Raw genomic sequence first — 20,766 nt, 5'->3', positions numbered from 1 at the left:
GAAATAAAAAACCTGACACAAAAACCTGCCTCAGTAGCAGTCTCCAAATTGCTGCCTGGGGAGATTATTAATAAAGCAATTAAATAAAGTAGTCTTCATGCCAGCTGAGACTTCCAGTAAGCAGAGCTGATAATGGGTGAACTTAAGTACATGCTAAAGACATATAATCCCATTGGTGAGCTGTGACACAGTCCCAGGATGCAGTTACTATTTTACATGTTTATTTATATATTAACATTTAATATATAAATTATTAATATATATAAAACTTATATTAACATGTGGAGTTAGCCTGCATTCATATCTATGCTTTTTTTTTTTTAATGCTGGCCTTGTCCCCAGAGAAATCATAAAAATATTGGTGAGCACTCCTATATCTTTATCTAAAGCCTTCCTTAAATTCTTTGGTTTTAAAACCTAAAAATCCTGCATGCTAACAATGATTAGTCAAGTAATAAGCTGTCATATTCCAGTTTTCCTTGGCTTTTTTTTTATTCCTTGGGTCTTGCTTCTCACCTGTTTCCTATTTTATCTAAGAGAAATGACACAAACAGCATCTAATTAAAAAACTCTGTGATTGTGTTAATTGGCTTTTAAAATAAATTGTGGCCCTGCCACTTCCTCTGGGGTTTTGGGAGGCTTGGTCCTTGTAGTAGGATGGTTCCTTCCTTTCTATGGATCCTCATCTGGGAGCTCCCTGGTCCTGGGGTTGTCACAGAGGTCACAAAACCCATATATGCAGGTAAAATAGATAATGCAGTAACTCATGGTGAAGGGATTTTAAAACTGAGCCTCTCCACAGCACTGCCAGCTTTATATTCAAAAAGCAGCAGTACGCTGTTCATGACTAAAAGACTAAATTTAAATGAGGTCTGATCACCAGGTGTACAAGCAACTTTGGGTGCTATGGTTTCACTGACTGGTGTAAAATTGAGGATCTTTGTTCCCAAATCACTTCTAAAATAGAAATTTGCTGCTTTTTTTTTTGTTTTTTGAAAGTGAGCCCTGAACACTACACACTCCCCTTGTTCACTGCAGGTCAGGGTATGCACTTGTCCTCCTCCTACCTGTAGGTACTTGCTCATCCCAGCACCCGGGATGGGAATGAGAGCCAAAACCAGCCATGCTTGACCATACAGTCCACTTCATGGCATCAGCTTGGGAAGTCAAGCACGACAAAAAGTTGTAGCCCCTTTTTTACCTTCTGTTGTGCCTACAGACTGCAATGCAATAAGCTCAGGAGGAAGGCTTAATCATAAAGCCACCAGAAAAAAAAAAAAAACCACTGTATGTTTGCATCACTATTTTCAGCAATAACAGAAGAAATGAAAAGCCAAACTGAGGTGTAGCTCCCTATAAATCCCTTCTTTATATTTCATGGACTTGTCCTGTTGAGTTTTGTGTTTAGTTGTCTCATTTACTGGGTCAAATAACACGTTATCCCTTTCACCACTGCTGCTTCTGCAGAGCTGAGGCAGCTCAGAGCAGCATGGTGGCAGCTGATCCTGGCACCTATTTTAACTAATATTCATAGCTGTAACTTATGTTTGATCAGAAACCACTGAGACAGCAAAAAAAGAATCCCTTTGGTGTTATGTGTTTTGTGGGTTTTATTGTGGTTTATAGTACAAGTGGTGCTTTCAGAATCTTTGAGTAAATACTCTTAGTGATGGCACACACCTCTATTTTATGGTGAGTTGTTGGTTAGCAATAACAACAGGATTACCACTGGCTTTTTATTAACTTGCTGGCTCACAAAAGCCCAATTAATATATGTCCTGAAGACGGGAAATTTACAAAGCTTAACCTGCGAGCACTGGAACTGGAAGAAATTCACCATCTCTAGCCTCAACCACCAAGGTGGGCACCTCCACCCTGCAAACGAATGCAGCTAACCACCCCCTCCATGGGAAGAGAAAGGTCTTCCCACAGCAGATAGGCGCTGATGGGAACAGGTTATAACTATAATTTGCTATCGCAGCATCCTCGGGGTGTGCGAGCAGCCTGCGCGCTCTGGCTTTAAACCCAGCTCTGTGGTGACAGGTAACCTTGCCCTGCTCCTGTGCCCCCCATCACCTCAAGCCCTTCAGCTGCCCACGACTGCCCTACCCCAACCACGGGGCTCCTGTCACCCGCCACCCTGCTTTGTCCCTCGGCCTCGTCGCCCTCACCACACCTGGGTGCCGCCCCCCGTTGTCTCTCGCCCGTTGCCTCGCGATGCCGCCATGTTAGGACCCGCCTGCGGCCTGCTGAGGTGAGGCAGAAGGGAAGGGGCCTCCCCTCACAGACCCGCCCCAAGCCTGGGGAGGGGTGGCAGGTCTGCCATTTCTTGCTATTTTAAGTGAGTTAGATTGGCCCAAGGCCTGATGTGATAGAGGGGCACAAGACATGGCTGGGAGGAGGGCATGGGAGAAGGGGGTAAGACCTTTTGCACAGCAGTGGGCTGCTAGCTTGGGGCTGATGCCCGTAAAATGGCAGCCTGAGCAATGTGAATTGCCTCAAGCATGTCTGGAAGTAGTGTTCCTGGAGCAATGGTATAGATGAGAGGGTTTTGGTGGTACTGGCTCTCTTCTCCTGTCCCCCAAAATTGGAAATGAGCTTTAGAAATATCAAGATTTTAGTATCCTGTTGTTTTTATTTTTAAAATTTTCATCTTTCTTGCTTGAACTTTTTTTTTTTCAATTGTTGTTTTCAAATATTTAATTTGTTTTGAAATTGCTGAGTAGTATCGGTGTAAGAAGTTGGTGAGAGTATCTATGAAAAAGTCTTGGCTAAGCATACTTTGAGGGCAACGTAACTGTGGTTCTCTATCATTAGTTTTCATTATGAGCTCTCTAGAAGGTACAAGCTCTCTTTAGAAGCTACTAAATTCAATTCTTGCATTCATTAAGAGTGGGTTTTTTTCCCCCCATGCTTTTCCAAATTTCCTTTTGACTCCCTTTTCTGTAGTCACTTGTATGAGAAATAGCCTAAAAACATTGTAGACATCAGGTATCATTTTCCACCATGTTTTTTTCTGCTCTAAGAATTGTGTTGTCCATTGTCAGTACAAACACTGTCTCCTTGGCTTTGGAAGCTAGCTGCTGTGGGAAAGGCAGGCAGGCATTCTCTGTTTTCAGGCTTGAATTGACTTTTCTGTCCATTTTAGTAGGTCACAGACTAATCCATATCTCAGTGTGATACAATAACATGAAAAAGTTGGCTACAGGCCTTGGCTGTGTGTTGTTGCCCTGCTTTAGGTGAATTTTCTCTCTGCTTAGCTGACAGCCACCTATGTGCTTACCAAGCATCCTTTCACTGTCAACAATTGTTTTCTTTCCTGTCTTGTCAAGAGGTTTGTGACTGACATAGTACTTTAATGTGCAGATATTTATTACTACCTAACTGTATAGAATGGTGTGTCCATAGGCAATGGGTTGTGAAGGAGGTTGTGTGGCATTTATTTGCATTTCATTACTTTTATTTGAATACTTAAGGAAGGCATTTGTCATATTTCATTTTCTCTTCTGTGGAACAAACTCAGTATATGTGTATACCAGGTTGTTCCAAGGTTTAACCGTAAGTATTACATTACGTAAAACTTTGCAATTTACTGACTTGATGTGACCCATGACTATAAACACGTATTAACTAAGGAATGTGCATGCACAAGTGAATGGGAAGGTAATGGTCTTGCTCATTTGCCCCATGCTTTATTTTTTGTCAAGCTACCATGGAAAATAAAATGCAAAGCCCAATGGAGTTTTAAAATAAAACATCACATTGTTTCAGAGTTTACAGGTTCATTCTTGCCTCTTGATATATTTTCCTCTTCTGTTTGAAGGAATCAGACAGCATTATGGAATCTGCAGAAGAAGAGTTAGTTAATTTTAATGTCAGTGGCTGGTATTTCTCAATTCCCAAAAGTAAAGTTGCTCAGTTTCCTGAATCTCTGTTATGGAAAGAAGCTTCTGTACAAAATCAATCTGAAAATCTAAGATTATTTATTGACCAAGATGGTTTTGTATTTAGGCACCTTCGTTATTACATGCAGACTTCAAAATTATCTTTTTTCAGCTATGCTGAATTGAACTTATTGTGTGAGCAAGCATTAATTTTGCAGCTGACACCTTTATTACAGCTAAAGTAGGATATTCTATGTGGCTTTTCTAGAATTTCTTTTTATTCTTAGATAATTTGGTCTGTAGAAGGATGTCAAAGAGTTTGTGTATATAACTTTATCAATGCTTGCAATAGGTGTCCAAACAAATAATTGCCACATTCAATTCATCTGCCTCCATTGGTGAGTACAGAAAATGTTACAAATTTGATGCTTGACCTTTCTGTAAGACCTCATTTGATAGTCATTACTTGCTTTTTAAACTAAAGTTAAAGCAAACACAGGCTTTTATCTGCCAACTGTTGTCCTTGATGACAATTATACCGACCGATCTTGTTGAATATGAACCTTCTAATCTGAAGAAGGTGGGACTGTCCCTTCTGTTGTTCCCCGGGAAAGTTCAGTCTGCCTGAAAACAAATTCATCCTACTGTGACACTACTGAATTCACTAACCTGTGAAATGGGGGAATGACAATTCTTCCTCTCCTATACTGTAGCAGTATAAACAGAAATGTTAAACGGATATCTGTAACGAATATTTAATTTGCTATTTAGCTACAAGTATTTTTTTATTGTAATTACAGTGTTGTGCCACTGAAGGTTGAGTCCATACTTCCTGGCTGGATGAAATGTGTATTTTCATACATTAATATTTGCATTTCCTCTAAGTTTAGATTAAACTCTGAGATTCTTTTGTTTTCTAATACCTTTTTTTTGTGGAATTGTCTCAAAAATGCTATGATGCTTGATCTTTTTAACCCAAAATATTAACATTTTGGGTTTAACATGAACATTTTTGGATTTTCTTTTAGCACTGTGTTTAAAGATGTAACATCTCCAATTAGGTTGGGAGAGGAAGACCACCAAACCTCAGTAGTCTATTGTATTAACAATCCTTACATGATCACATATTTAACATGGACCTGTTGCGATATGGCCAGGAACACATTCCACCAAACTAGAATTCTTGCATTTTCTGGTTTTTAAGTGCTTGTCAGTGTAACCTTATTAATTCACGTGGTTTTTTTTTTTTACGCATGTGCTTTAGAAGTCATAACCGTGGCCCTAAAGTTACTTTATACATAATATCCTACAACAGTACGTAACCATTTGTTCCAATTTTAAAGTAATTTTTTTATAATTCAGTAAAAGATTAGGAAATATAGACTGTTAATCATTCCTATCACTGAGCCAAACATCTATTCCCCTTTCTAATAATTGAATTTCTACAGCTTATCGTAAAGATGTTTGTTATTAAAAAGAGCCCAAAAGGTCTTTCAAGCTTTGTGTTGGGTTCTTGGCTATATCTATTGTTGTATACTTTTATGCATGCCAGTGTGCTGTCTTGAATTCCAGAGCTAGAATACAAGGATGTGCCATTAAAACTCAAATGTTAAAAAATAGTTGGTTTTTTTTGAATATATGAATGACTCTAATTATATTACTAGTTCTTATAAATATTCTCCACATGTTCACTCCAGTTACCTTGAGGTACCTAAAACTTAGGAATCTAATACATGTTTGTTCTTGCCTGCACAAAATATTCCCTGGCATATGTTAATAGATGTCAAGTACAGCATAGAATGCATTAGACTCTTTCCCATGGCTGCTTTTAATTTTTGGATTAGCTATTTGAATTGAAGTAATAAATAGGAAAACTTTACATATCTTAACAGATTTTAGATAATTTGAAGGAGGAGAAATATAACTACATGTGCAGCCTGCAGATATACCAGTAGCTGAAAGAACATCTCTGAATTACTGGAGAACACAAAAGTGTACTAGCAAGCCACCAGAGATTCCTCCTAACAGTCCAGCATTCACAGGTAAGTGTCCCAAATTGACAAATCCTTTTGCATCCTTAGGAGTGCCCATAGACTGTTGTCAGTTGTTGCAAGCCAGGAATATTTTAGTCTTGCAAAGTTTATTTTGTGTGATTTTTATTTGCTTTTCATTAGTTATCTTTATTTTAAAAATAGGAAACGCCATGCAAATGTTTGTTCATTTGTGCTGGGCTGTAAGACTTCATCCTTTGGTGAACATTAAAAATTGCACAAGATCAATGCACTTTTATTGGTTTTGTTGTACTGGTCAGATCTCCAAAGTGCATATCTGAGTTCCATTTTTCTTTATGTCTTGATTTTTCTCTGATTTTCTTTTCCTAGGGTTACATGAAAGAGCTCCCCTAGGGCTAGCGGATACACCTTTACTAGGTACAGAAGATGAAGTGAGTTACTGGTTTTTGCCACTAGATTTGGTGGCAAAATATCCTGTACTAGTTAATGACAACAATTTGCTGTGGCTGCTTGAGAATGCAGCCCTGATTGAGTGCAAGTGCAGTGAGTTCCGCTTCATAGGTAACTGCTTTTTTTTTTAATTATTCTGACATGTCTAAATCAATTTTTTTTATATTAAACTGTTTCTGTCTGCCTTCAATAATACTTCTTTAAAGATCAGTATCTTAATCTTTTGGTTTGGTTTTGCTGTCTGCCACTTTTACTGCCCTGTTTATCAGTCAAGAAACAAACGCTCTACCGGGTGGCTTCCAGAGTACATGTACCTAAATTTACCCACTTACAGCCCTGCTTATTTGGGTTTTATTAATCCAGTGGTTTTCTGAACTAAAATATATTAATGGCATCAGGTACCACAACTGCTGTTAACAATCAGTAATTAAAGTAGACAACACTTACATGGTGACTCTAAATATCTACTCAATCTTGCTCCTTTTCACTAGTAAAAAATTATGTTTCATTCATTAAATAATCTTCCAGCTTCAAGAAAAGACAAGTACTTTTCAAAAGTCTGGCAGAGTCACATACATCCCCCATCAACATAGCATTTCATCCTCTGTGAACTCGGTTAAGATGAGATAGATATGGAATTGCTGCAGTTTTGCTCTGCCAGTCCTCTGATGTTAGCATATGGGAAAGCACATGTTTAAATGCACAGTGGGATGGGACTGTGCCTAGGGGGAAAAAAGCAGCCAAACAGACAGGAAACCTCTTACATGAATCTGTCGGGATGCTGTGATAAACAAAACTAATGTAGTTCTGTGCTTCCCCTATCGTTTATGCTGTGTCTGGTCTCCTCTAGCATAAACCTTGGTTTTAGGACTGTGTTTTCAAAGACAAAGTGCTCCCTGCTGTCCATTTATCTGCTGTATATATGTACATATGTGAATAGTAATACTGAAGGAAATTACAAGAACCTGTTTTTGCTAGATCTGAGCAGTGGACAGAAGACATCAACACACACTTCCTATGTTTCATTTTTATTTTCAAGTTAATTTTCTTTGCTCAGAGAAGATGTTGTTACCTTTTGACTTCTCCAACATAGATGCCTTGGAGGAAGAAGCTTTAATTCTGGGAATTCCTGAGCTTATAGATGCTGTGAAGATCTATAGAGGTAATAGAATGTACATAGCTATATATTTTCTTCCTTATATGCATTGGTTTTAATGTTATCTTGTGAAATTGGGTGTTTGAAACAGAAATTATATTCATATTATCAACACTGAGGTGAGTTAGCAACTTGTTTCCATAAATGTTGAAAACAGTGGAAAATATGGTAGTGATTATTAACCGCTGACCTTCTGGGGTGCAGTCTTGACCTCCTTTCCTTGCAGGCAGCTGCTCCGTGGGGGCTTGTGGTGGCGGGGGGGCAGTGGCATGGGAGTCCCCACCATGATCCCTGCTCTACACCATGGTGCTGGGGCTGCTGGCCAACTACCTGGATTTGGCACTGGGACAGCTCTGCATGGGCAGCGACCTGGGCTGGAGCTGCCTGCACCTCTCTGGTGACGGCATTCTCTTCCAACATGCCAGGTACCCAACCTGCCTTCATACCAGGCAATATCAACATAACCTTTTGAAAGAACCTTAAGTTATTTAATGGGTTTTGTAATTGAAAAAGAGCCTGATTTTTCAGCAGCTTGTCTTCTAGAATTTGTATTCATTTTCAGCTAAACTTGCAGATGACTAATTATGCAAGTTGACATTCTTCTATCATATTGTAGGCTTGTAAGCCTGAAATTCCAAAGTAGTATATGTAAACTTTTTAATAACCACATGTTCTTAAAACTTAACGATTTACCATTCATTCGGAAAACTTCGTATTGGATTTTCAAAAGCATCTAAATGCCTATGGGTACAGGCTTTTCTAAAGTCACCCAAAAGTCATACTTCTATGTCTAGTCCACGAAAGAATGTAGACTTCTGAATACTGCGTTTCAACTTGGTCCTTTGAGATGTACTTCCACATATTGTTAGCATTACTGCTTAGACTTACCATACCAGCGTACTGGTTTAATAAAGTCCCTATTATATAGGAAAATGGCTCCTTAGTGAATCATTATCACCTCTTTCCTGAAATAGGTGAAAATGTAAATGTAGAAGTCAGACATCTTTGCTGTGACAGAGAGACATTTCTTAAATACAGACACTCACTAGGTGAGTCATAAAGCTGGCCATTAAAATACACATTTTAATACTCTCTATTAAAAAGTGTGTACCATTTTCTTTCACCTGCTTGTTGTAATTTGAATTAAGAAAACCAAAAGAAATCACAACGAATCCAGTTGATTGCGATTCAAGCCTGCCATGCAATAATATGCTCAGCTGTGCATATTTCCATCAACCATGGACTGAAAAACTTCCTCCACCTTTTAGCCAACTTTAAATCTAGGACAAACACATAATACCAGTCTGAGAAGGGCGATAAAAAGACAACAGGAAGATCAAACATACAGTCAGGTCATCTCTGCCCCTGGCATCTTGTCTGTACTTGCTGTTGGCACTAGTGAATGATCCAGTGTAGGAGAAATACCATATTAAAAACTTTATTGAAAACTATTGCAGATTATTATTTGATGGCTCCACTGCAATTGCTTTATTTGTCAATGTTGGATTGTTCTCCATACAAAGAAAGGTGTGGAAATTTATGAGTAAAACTCAGTAGGTATAAAAAACATTTTTAGGAGAACTCATGTTTCCTGACTTGTACTCATTAAAAAAAAAGCAGTAAAAATATAAAGCAAGGATAAAAAATTCAGTGATTTCCTCTTCTTTTGGATAGGAATTGGCTGGGAACTTGCCGACTTCCTCTCACTGAAAATATTTCTGAAATCAAAGACCTCTGTGCTTATTTGGACAAAAGGGATGCCACATAGGAACCAATGAAAGATGCTTTAAAATGCTCTCTCAAACAACAGATACCAGCAGGGAGCAGAGATTATAGTAAGTCAGGATTTCTCCAGAACGCTTTCATTTTTAAAGTAGAATGAGCAGTGTTGCTTGAAAACAATTAATCAGTTAATGATCTACATCTACTTTTGAGGAATTGTTAAGAACAAAAATAACCTGAAAGTCTCACTGACTGACAGTGTGTGTTTTCCAAAGATCTACTGTTACTCCGTTGCTTTATTAACTGGCTGTTGCTGATCAGTGAATGCTAGAGTAGTAACATTAGCTTCTAGGTGAAATATAGAGCAAGTCTACACTGGATTTAGGTAGCACTCATCACTGAACTAGTTTGCTGAATCTAGTTCTTTCAAGCTTAGACTGTCCAAGTTACTTTCATCCAAACATGTTCTACTTTAAAGATAGCAAGGTTTCTTTTGCTCCCACTTTTCTGATGTGGGACATTTCTTACAACTCTTGCTGTTAAACTAAGGAATCTATTTCTAACTTCCAGCCTAAGTGCATTCACAGCCACATTTTGCTCTTATTAAAACTGACCTCTAACTTAAATGCTGTTTCTACTTTGTTTTATACTCTCTTCTTCTCTAATGAATCTATAGAAAAATCATGACACTTTCTATCAGCCATTGTTGTGGCTTTTTAACAAGAGTTAATATGTTCCTCTGACCCAGGGATTTTTCTTTTCACCTATCCCTATTTCCCCATATTCATAGAATTTAGGCCAGAAGAGATCTCTGGAGGTCATTTAGTCCAACATTCTGCTCAGAGCAGGATCAATTAGGTCGGGTTGCTCATGACCTTGCCAGGAAAAGCTTTGAGTATCTCCAAGGATGGAGATCCTGCAGCCTTTCTGGACTCCTGTTCCAATAGTTGACTATCCTTGTGCTAGTTAAATAAATAGTCATACATGTAATTTCCTATGTTCCAACATTTTCCATTGCCTCTTGGCCTAGCACTTTGTACCACTAAGAAGGATCTGGCTCTGTCTTCTCTATATCCTCCGTTAGCTGTAGACAATAAGATCCTCTTCTAACCTGCTCTTCCAAAGGCTGAACACAGCCAGCTCTTTCCACCTTTTCTGTTATGCCATGTGCTCAAGGAAAGAAATTTAATCACACTCTGTACAAAGTAATCCAGTTGAAACCTTCCCAATACTTTAGACTACACTACAACTAATTCTGCTGGACTTAGCCCCCTCAATTACATCCTACAGTCTCATTTGCAGTTCCTTGTTCCATTGGTGGCAATCACTTCGTGATGAATGAGTGCAGGCAGCCCTTTGCCCCACACAGGCACAAACCTCCTGGCTCAAACTTCAGCTTGTAGGATCCTAAATGTACTTCCTGTTGTTTATTTGCAAATCTGACTTCTTATTTTGTAGTAGTGACCTTACTTCCAGTTTACTCTGCCCTCAAAGTCCTCTGAGTCTTTCTGTAGGGGATGATTATCTTTCCCATTTTGAGCCATCAGCATATTTCACCAGAGTAAGGTGAAGGGGCTGACGTTCAAAGTACTCTTCCCTGCCCCACACAATAGGGGTGTATGCAAAAAGGAGTGAACCTTACCAATTTTCAGATGGAATTATAATCCTTGAGAAAGAGGGTTTGATCTTAAATTGAAACAGCAGTTAATGAATTCTGTGTCATTATTGTGTAGCCTGGTGGATAACACATGCTAGAAAAAGTAACTCTAACTCAAATGTCTTAGCAGTATATGACACTTCAATTGCACATATGTTATGGGAGATGCATAGTCCCATTAGAGTAGCTACATCAGACAAGCATATGTTAGTTTGTTCATTGTTTAGAGCTAATAGAATCTATTTATATCATTATCCGTAGCCCTATAAATAACTTCTTTAAGAGTGTGACTTGCCTATATCTTCTGTAAAGGCCTAGGTTATTGTAAGAAACAATTCTCCAATCTGGAGTGCTTTTCAAAGTTAGTGGTTTGGGTTTTTTTAAACCATTTCTTTGTAATGCAAATGTATTTTGATTTTCCTAAAACAGTGTCCCAGAACTTACTGACTATAAATAATAATGTGAACTATACTAGTAAAGATTCTGACAGAAACTTTCCTAGATCTTTGCTGCCACACTGAGGTAAGACGTGGGCTGAACCCAGACTGAAATACATCTAAAGCTGTTATGTTATATCTGCTCTTTGTGCCTAAGAGCTCTTTGAGGCTTGCACCTGCCCAGATACTGTCATCTTCAAAGGAAATAAAGAAGTGGGGCTCACTGCAAAAATGGGAAATGATGTGGTAGCTCTATTCCAGGTTGCCCTGGAATTCCACTAGCTTTACACTTGCTGACAAGCTGAGTCTTCACTTTAAAAGACCTTTCAGATTTTCCCCTTATTTCCAGTACTTTAGAAATAAATTATTTCTTTCTGTGGCAATGTAACAGCATACTTAAATTCCCCTACCTTAGGTGACATAAATGAGCAAACATGACTGTGCTACTGCATATAGCCTTCTTGCTGTTATTTTAAATCTACTGAGGAGGGGTGGTTTGCTGCAGCATGGATGGACCAAGTTGCCCACTACTCTGACATTACATCCTGACTTGCCTTTTGCTTGCAATTGCATATGACCCCTAAAAAACCCCATGAGAGTTCCAGCTCCATGTGCATAGAGTACACTCTATTACTTCACTATTTCAAAGAATTATTATTTGCAATATTTTGATGTAAAATCCCATATCATATTAACTTGGTATATGTAAGAAAATAATTACTACTTGCAGTTATCTTAGTTGTCACCTTTCCATTTGTTACTCTGTCTCTAGACACAGACTAGACAGCAGAAGTATCCATATGCTCACTCCATCAGATTGTGAAATTTTATGTAGGAAGTAACTGGTATGAAACTTGCTTACAGACTTTAGTGAAGGTATGGTAATTAATTGTCTTTGGATTGCCTTCACATGAACCTTCCTAGACAGAATGTATACTTCTACGGACTAGAATCTATACTTCTAGTAATAAGGATTATTAGAATGGTTTTGACCTGAAAGCTTGGAATTATCAGAACTTCACATGTAGACTGGGCATTTTATACTTGGGGAAGTATGTTCAGGAACCTGAGGGGAAATAAATCTTGGCTTCCCAAGAAAGTACTTTCTGGGCTAACAATGTAAGTACTTTGGATAATAATATAAGTCGACTTGATGGAACTGGTTTCATTCTTTCACTGAGAAAGGAAAAATCCTGTTTGAATTTCTTTCTTTCTATACATAACACCAGAAATATGGTCTTAATGTATTTTTATTTCTGTAGTACCCAGAGCTGTTGTCAAATGACAAGAAAGTCTGTTGGATCACATATGGTCAAAATCTTCTAATCCATGGAGATGGGCAAATGTTTCGACACGTTCTCAACTTTCTAAGACTTGGGAAATTGTTTTTGCCAGCTGAATTTAAGTAAGCAGAGTGAATGCATGTGTGTGTGCATCTATTATTAGATGGTTGTAGGGGAAGTAAGCATAGGGATTTGTCTTCTGATTTTTATAGAAATATTATCCAAAAGAATTAAGACTTTTCAGTCCTAAAGTAAACTATTCTATCTAAACATAAATTATTGCAATTTAGAGATTGAGAGATATGTTTTTGTTTCAGTGTGTGTGCCTTTATTTTAATGATCGATATGCTAGACACTGTACTGCAGCATATATTGCAGATCGGTGCATTGTGTGCATGCCTTTAGCAAAAAAGTAAATGTTTTTATTGATGAGGTCATTGCATCCCTCTTCAGATTTTTGTCTTTTTATACGATAGGGACAGCGAATCTGGCTAGTCCAGCTGAAAAATACTCCATCTGCCCCTCTACTAGTATCTCTGTTCTAATGCTGAAAAATGTATCTTCCAAAACTGCATTGGTATAGGATGGAGGAACAGGGGATGCTTAAAGAAGAGAGGGCACTCTCCATCCATATGCATATCAATCTATTAGATCTCTAAATCTTATCAGTCATCAGAAATTGAGATGGCTTAAAACACCAGTCTCCTAAGGATATTCCTTCAAGGTGTCTCACTTGCCCCTGAGATTGCCCAGACCTGACCCTTTGGTGCTATGGCTTCTTGTAGCAGTTTCCCTGCTTCTGCCACCACTACACGTTACAATTTTTGGCATTCAGCAATGAAGGTCTACCTGGCATCAGAAGATCTTTTGGCCTCTTCAGTCCTTGAAACCCTTGTTTGTTGGATCGTTTCTAGTAGGCAGAATATCCACTACAGATCACCAGTTGATGTGGTCATTTTTAGTGCACTTAGCCATTTCCAAGAGGAGTAAGGATTTTCATTCTTTTCTCCGAAGTCAATATAAATGTTACACCAGTGAATGCTTTGATATAATAACCGCTGGTTGCTTTCATGTCTGTCATCAAAGGCATAGGAAACGAGATGTCAGACACTATGGTTCTATATACAAACAAAGTATGTCTGGGAATGTTTCTGGTCACTGAGGCCAGCTGCCTTTCTGCTTTAACCTCCTGGAGACAGTGGCTTCACTCCTCCTGTCCACTGCAAACAGTCTCAGGAACATCGGAATGGCCAAACCATGCCTGGGAATTATTGGAGAGAGTATAAATTGGGTAGGACCAAGCACAATGCTAAGAGCCTACTAGCAGAGATAATCATGTTCTAGGGCTAAGAGTATTTCTGGGAATGGTGGATTTCCTAGTAGCCCATTGAACCCATGAACCCTCTTTATGGGATTCCCTATGGAAAATGCCATGGTGAATTTTCCACATGAGAAAAGTGTCATGAGTGTCACAGAGCAGAATAGGATTCCTGCTTCTCAGAATTTTATCATCAATACCCATGGCTAATTAAAGAAAGAAAGAAAAAGAAGGGACAGAGGTTTTAATTTCACTAGCAGAAAGGAAATAGCTGGGAAAAGTGTTGAAAATAGCAAGTTTCACAAAGATTCAGAGGGCTGCTGCTGAACACCTCTAGTTTAGGAGCTCATTTATTTTGGTTGCACCTTTTCAAAAGTGTGCCATCTATTTGGGGATTCCTGACATAAAATTCAGACTCTGTGGAAGTCAATAGTAGCAAATGGGAAGATTTCTATTTATGTCAGTAAAACCAGCTTTTTTTTTTTCCTCATTGTTTGGATGCCAGATATGAAACAGAAAAAAAATAAATAAAATAATTTGGGTACTTTTCAGTATTTAAAATGATAGGCTATTTGTCTGTCTGTTAAAAGAAAAATCACTTGTTAAAAGAAAATGCATCTTTCATTTTGTGTAGTGATTGTCTAAGTTTCCAAAATTAATATATATATTTAGAAAAGATAATCTGGTAAGATTGTTTTTTAGCAATTTTACAGTTCAATTTATTTGCAGCTTACAGAGAATGGTCTCTCTTTTGTCAAGAAGCAGAGGAGTACCAAATCCCTTCTCTTTTAGAGGCACTTTATCACTCTGATGCATACAGGTAGATAAAAATTCTCTTCTTTCTTTTTCTTTTCTGTCATATAATGTCCTTTCATCTGACCTAGCAGTGTTTGTCCTTTGAAAGGGGCACAACTTTCTGCTTTCCTTCTGAAACACAACCACTGGAAGATGAGCAATTCCACTATCTTTTGGGCCACATTTTTTCCCTTCAGTTGTTTGGGTACTGGAAAGTAAGAGTAGTCCTTGGTCAGTTCTCCAGTAACCAAGGAAAAAGGCAACAGAGATACACCCCTAAGTCCAGATACTGAGGATATTGCAATGCATACTGGAAACCATTGTACAGAGACAGCAGACCAAGCAAAGACATTCTGATTTGTTAGCTTTGGCTCAGCCCTGGCTTTGCCAAGCCCCAGCTGGTTTCTGCAGACCCACTGGAGGATTCACCAGCACTGCAGAGTGTAGAATGGTATATCTTTGATGCAGCATCACAGAAAAGGGTTGAGACCTGCTGGAATTTAAATCTTGATAAATTAATGTTGAAAATAAGCCATAACTTTTTGTATATGAATTAATCATTGAACACTTTCTCAGAGACGTATTTTTCCATTGCTGACAACTTTAAAAATAAGATTGGATGTTCTTCTAAAAGATGTTTTGCTATTAAAATAGCAATTAGTATTCAATGTTATTGGAGACCAGGGTTCATAATTGCAGTGGTCTTCTCTGGCCCTATAAAATCTGTGAATCTGCAAACTCTAGTGTTTTCTTCTCTACTGCGCTCATTAGAGGGATGGACAAAATGTGAAAATGTGGGCCTTTTGGAAAGTCCACAGAACTGGTATTTCGACTCCTGACTGTAGGGTACTTTAGAAGTTGACCCAGCATGGCCCTTCTCTTCAGTATTTTTCTGAGAGCGCTCTAGAAGTTAGTGGATTCTTACTTAGGCCTTTTAAAGTAAAGATATATCCATTAAAATCTTCCCAGAAGATCAAGAATCACTGCAGCAGGTTTTGAAATACCAGTGCTATGGGCTGTTTGCATCAGGATTTCCAACTTGATTTTACTGCCACGAGCAACAGTAGGACACACTAGTGGTAGCTGCCAGTACCCCACCAGTGGTGACAGCAGTTCCTAGATGTTATCGTAGATCTCTATGAAGAAGAAATCCAAAATGTCATTCCTTGACTTTCCCATCCCAGTGTAGGAGCCTAACCTCACATTCCTATACCTGTAGAGCAAGAGGAGGATGGCAGAGGAACTCTGAAGCACTCTACATGTGAATGACAAAATCTTACATTCCCTAGAGGTTTTAGCTCAGGACTAGTACTATAACATAGGCTCCTCCACTGCTCTTTGGTGCTTTCCCATCAGGGAAGGTGTCAGCATCTCTATCATATACACCACAGGCCTCTAACGAAGTAAAATAATTGGGGATTGGTCCCTAGAGTTCTTTCTTAGATCATCGGCCAGCTCCATAGGCAATCTTAGCAAATTTCTGTCTATAGGAGACAGAGAGCAGCAGCTACTCTGTGCTTCCAGAGTTGTTTCACCTTTTCAGAAACTTCTGTGCAGCTCAGGCTGTCGCTGTAAGGAGCTGAGTTTCTTAAGCAGACTAAAAATTTGATTTTGAAACCATGAATGTAGATGGTTGACCTGAATCGGACTAGCTTGCTCCCCAAAGTGTCTAGAACCTCTTCATAAAAAAAAAGAGTGGAAAAAACCCCCTCCACATATGATGTCAGGTGGACATAGCTTGGATTGATCAGCAAGGCTTACCTAAATCCATTGGTCAAGGTTTTGTGAATGCTGGAAGAGAGACAAGAAATCATTTTTGTCCCCTATGTATCTGCAGCATCATATTTCAGAAATTCTCATCACAAGTGGATGATGAAAACTCCTGGTCCTTTGCTACCCCTGTATTGTGTGCTAGTGATAATTGTGAACTCCTTCTGTTACCCCATAGTTTAAAAGTAATTCATAACAATGACTGTGATGTACACAGATCCATTGGTGACTAGAAGTCCTGGCAGTTCCTTTTACAGATTGACTGGTTGTTGCCCCTGGAAAAAGTTCTATAATAATTGTAAATATTCATTTTCTAGATTATGGATCCAAACCAATGAATTGTGCAATAAAGTTTCTTTTCCATGTAGAAGATCAAGTACTGTATCTTGGAATGAAGAGAATGAGTTCAGCAAAGACCCAAAAGAAGTAAGATTTGGTTTTCAGAACATGTTGCCGTAAAGCACTTCTAGAAAAGTGCCAGATTTAAATTCTCCAGTGCCATTTTGCTTTTTTCTCTCCAAAACCAGCTACAAAATGAGCCTTGGAAAATCTCTCTCTATAAAAAAAGAACACCTTCATTTTACAAAGGCAGGCTTTGAGCATCAAGAGAGAATGGAGAGCAGGAATAGACATTCTGTTTGCATATCACAAAAACATGAGAGCGCTCCTTCTCTAAAGACATAATTTAGATGGAGAACCACACTGAATTCTGCAGTAGATATCAAGGCAGGGTGCTTTAGCACTGCCTGAGTGCTGGGCTTTTATTTCTGTTTTTATCCAATGACTGTATGCTGTAAAGTCATGCAGTCCAAAGCATAACATCAAGATCCTCTGGTCTGTCTTAGCTTGGTCTAAACCCCACAAGCCTATACTTTTTTAGAGTCTCCTTTTGGTCTTGTGATTAGCACTCCTGGTTACTTAGGGAGACCCTGTCACCAAAGGGTGGGAAGTGTTTTCATGCAGATTTCAGTGTGGCTCGGAAACGGGGGCACTTTGCTGGGTCACAGGATGTAGGGGTTCTGACGCCTCTGGGCAAGGGGGACCTAGAAGTCAGATCTCCTGGTTCCTAGGTGGTAAAGATGGGAGTGGCAAGCTTAGGCAGTGCACTCGGGCAAGATAGTGTCCTGCAGAAATTATCTAGTCTTTGAGTTCAGTGGAAGAGGGAAAAGTTCTTCCTGCTCAAGTCTTTGAATACTTTTAGTCTTTGGCTGGACACCAGCAGCTGAAAGTTGCCTTCAGTCTACTAGAGAAAGGCAAAATGAAGGTACTGCCTCCGTAGCATTTACACACTGATATCAAACTGCTCCACCGTGTAGCTTAACAGTGGTGTTCTTGTGGCAGAGTGGCTGCACAGCTTGCTTTAACTTGCCAAACCATCTTTCTTGTACAGAAGAATGTGCTGCTGTCAGTTCAGACAACCAAAATTATCTTAGCTGTAGTGGTAGCAGGGATGTTGAGGTGCTGTTTGTGTGCCTTGGCCACTCTAGTGTCTGTCTTCAGGTTCAGCAAAATTCAGTGATGGGAACTGAGGTGATTCAGGACAGCGTAACATCAGTGCTGAGTTACCAGGGCAGGGTTTGGAGAGCCTTAAGACACTGCATCCAGCACAGAAGTGAGAATGCATTTTCCAGGATTAACAACTCAGTCCTTAAATGTTTGTATTATAATGAGTAAAATACCTCAGTTATTAGGAAAGGCGAAACTTACACTTCCTTCCGTATCAATTAGAAATAACCATATTTCACTATATTTTTAGGTGTACTCATCTACAGCTGTGGATTCCATTAAATGCTATATTAACATATGGAGTAATATAAAAGATCTGAAGGGAAAGCGAGAGACCAGTGGGGCAAAGTATTCCAAAATTATTTTGTGGGCTAAAGGGACAAAGCAGAGGAATACACTTGGAGGATACGACGACTCCTCAGACAGCCTGGTAAACTCCAGCTATTACAAACATTTGGTAAACCCTCCAAGGAAAGGAGGAATGAGAAGCACTTTGACAAAGAAAGTGGAAAGTAAAGACTTGGCAAGTCACATCCAGAAATTAATTTCCTTGGTAAAGGAATGGGATGCGGTGAACTGCAAGAGGTGTGATTTTTTCAGCACATGAGAACCTCTGACAGTTATATCACGGAGAGTGTCTCTTAGTGCAACACTCCTGAAAAGGACAGGGGTGTCAAAGCTCCTGTTGCCTCTGCTCCTGTGAAAACAAGCTATACAATTCAAGGAAACAATCTAATTACCCAATACGAAGTCAGGGCTGAAGGAAAGCAGCCAGAGCAATACGTGTTCACACAGTTTGCCAGTTACTCCAAGCGCTGGAATGAATCAGTTCAGCACCATGAAAACTACTCCCACAGTAGGAAATGATGCAGAGAATATAAACAAGGAGCAACCAGAAGGTAAATGACTGCTTTGTGATTGTTGTTTTCAAAAGTGATGGGAGTCATTAACTGAATGACTTCTTATATAAGATACTTTGATCATGCTGATGAATTTCAGAGTGACAGTCTCAACCTTTTCTTGTTCTCCTGCTCATAGAAAGTGTTTCCAGTGAAGGAAACAGTGAAGAGACAAGACCTTGTAAATGAAGCTCATCCCTCTAAAAGATAGTGAGTTGATTGCCAGCTGCTAAGCAAGGGCTGGATCTTACTGCTTGTCTATGCAGAGTTCAATACTAGAAGTGTGTTTGCCAGAAAGGTGGAGGAGCTTTTAGCTTCACTGGCATCAATGAGTTTTCAGTGTCCTTCTGACTCTGCCTCTAAAGCTGTGCAAGGAACAGTGAAGCTGGTTTGATGTACTTAAGTTATCCAGTTAGTGACAAAAATCTGTAATTTCGCATAAAGACTGAAAGATATCTATGCTAAACACAGACGTTTCTACAGAAATGTATAGAAGTTAAAAAGATTTACCTGATTAGCCATGATACTCAATGCAAATTCAAGAAAGTTCAGTGGAAAGTCTCAGTCCAAGACTTCTGACACCCTGAGAAGGATGTGATTTACCCTGTACCGCTCCCACTGTGGGTAACATGGCAGGTTTTCACAGAATTGTTGGCAAAGCAAAATGTATTAATAGTGGTTATGGATGGTTTTGTTACTATAGCAGTGCAAGCCAGGTTATTATTTTCCTCAGAAAAAAAGCCTCCTTCACATCCTGTGAAAGAGTCCTGGACTGAATTATGCTTGCGTTCTGTTAAGCAGTAAATGGTAAAGTAAATGTAAACCTAATGGTTACTCTGTCTGAATTTTCCATGTGAAAGAGGGAAGTAGAGAAGGGCTGTAATGTTATGCCTAAGATTGCAAATTATTTGGTGTAAAGACTGTCATTTACTGTCTGTTGGTGTTTCACCTTTCCTGGCAAAACATCACAACAGAATAAAGACAAAAGGAGGCATAACTCTGAAGAGAAGATGACAATATTGTGTTCGTGCTTAAAAATGGACAAATGCGTTTATCCTATTTACTACTGATAGAGGCTTTGCTGTAAAACTTAACCTGTATTCCTTCACAGAAACAAAGGACGGCAAAAAAACTGATATCATTCTGGCAGACCACAGAACTGTAGGATTGATTCTCAAAGTTGAACATCCTCCCGTTTTAGACAATGATGGCTTTTGCATAAGCAATGAAGAGACTGTCGTTTGTTTACAGAACTCTGGGATGGCAGCCAGCTGGACACTTGAAAAGCTCAGGCACTATCGAAAGGTAAGGAGCTGTAAATAGCTCTAGGATCTTGCTACAGCGTTTTTAGTATGAAAACCATGCTCTCTGTCATGGTTTGTTGTCAGTTCTGAGTAGCTGAGTAGCTAAGGTTATCGCAGCCAAACCACTGCTTACATTTAATCCTTCAAAACAGCCGGACAGCAGCTGCCTAACCTAGCAGGTGCCTTGAATATTTACCAGTGAAGCTCTTTCTTTAATGCATCAGGAAAGATGCAATGGTCTGACATCTACATTCAGTTTTTATTCAGGCAAACTCTTACATTGAGCCAAGATTTGAATGCTGGCTCAGGTTAAGAGTCAGTTGCAGTAAAACCTTGGACAGGTTGGAGAACTGTATAACTGAAACGGTGAATGCTGAAACCACAGCTTTTTTTTTTTTCTTCCCCTAATGCCTTTGTGTTCTTTCAACTGTTCCTTTTAGATATAGTTTTTCTTACCTTTGCTCACTTGCGTGAGGAGATATTCTATGCCAGGAAGTGCCACTTTTTCCTGACCAATGTAAGGCTGAAGGATCCCAAAGAAATCACAGCCAAAGCTGGGACCCTTGTGAACAG

The 20,766-nt window shown here is 39.2% G+C and overlaps 1 protein-coding gene across 1 annotated transcript; it reads left to right on the top strand.

The window, feature by feature from the left end:
• The first annotated feature begins 1,669 nt into the window (after positions 1-1,669).
• On the top strand, positions 1,670-19,054 carry KCTD19 (potassium channel tetramerization domain containing 19). Its single transcript, XM_075039322.1, is given in 13 exon segments — positions 1,670-1,692; positions 2,083-2,254; positions 3,824-4,139; positions 5,795-5,926; positions 6,266-6,457; positions 7,386-7,508; positions 7,729-7,927; positions 9,177-9,337; positions 12,091-12,194; positions 12,581-12,723; positions 14,656-14,739; positions 16,802-16,910; positions 18,241-19,054. Coding segments are annotated over 13 exon segments (2,115 nt in total). The 3' UTR covers positions 18,598-19,054.
• The last annotated feature ends 1,712 nt before the right edge of the window (positions 19,055-20,766 follow it).

Source organism: Buteo buteo, chromosome 11 (genome assembly GCF_964188355.1).
Source record: "Buteo buteo chromosome 11, bButBut1.hap1.1, whole genome shotgun sequence".
In the NCBI taxonomy this organism is placed as follows: Eukaryota; Metazoa; Chordata; class Aves; order Accipitriformes; family Accipitridae; genus Buteo; species Buteo buteo.
Note: the sequence above shows the minus strand (reverse complement) of the source record. Positions and strands in the feature narration are given on the sequence as shown.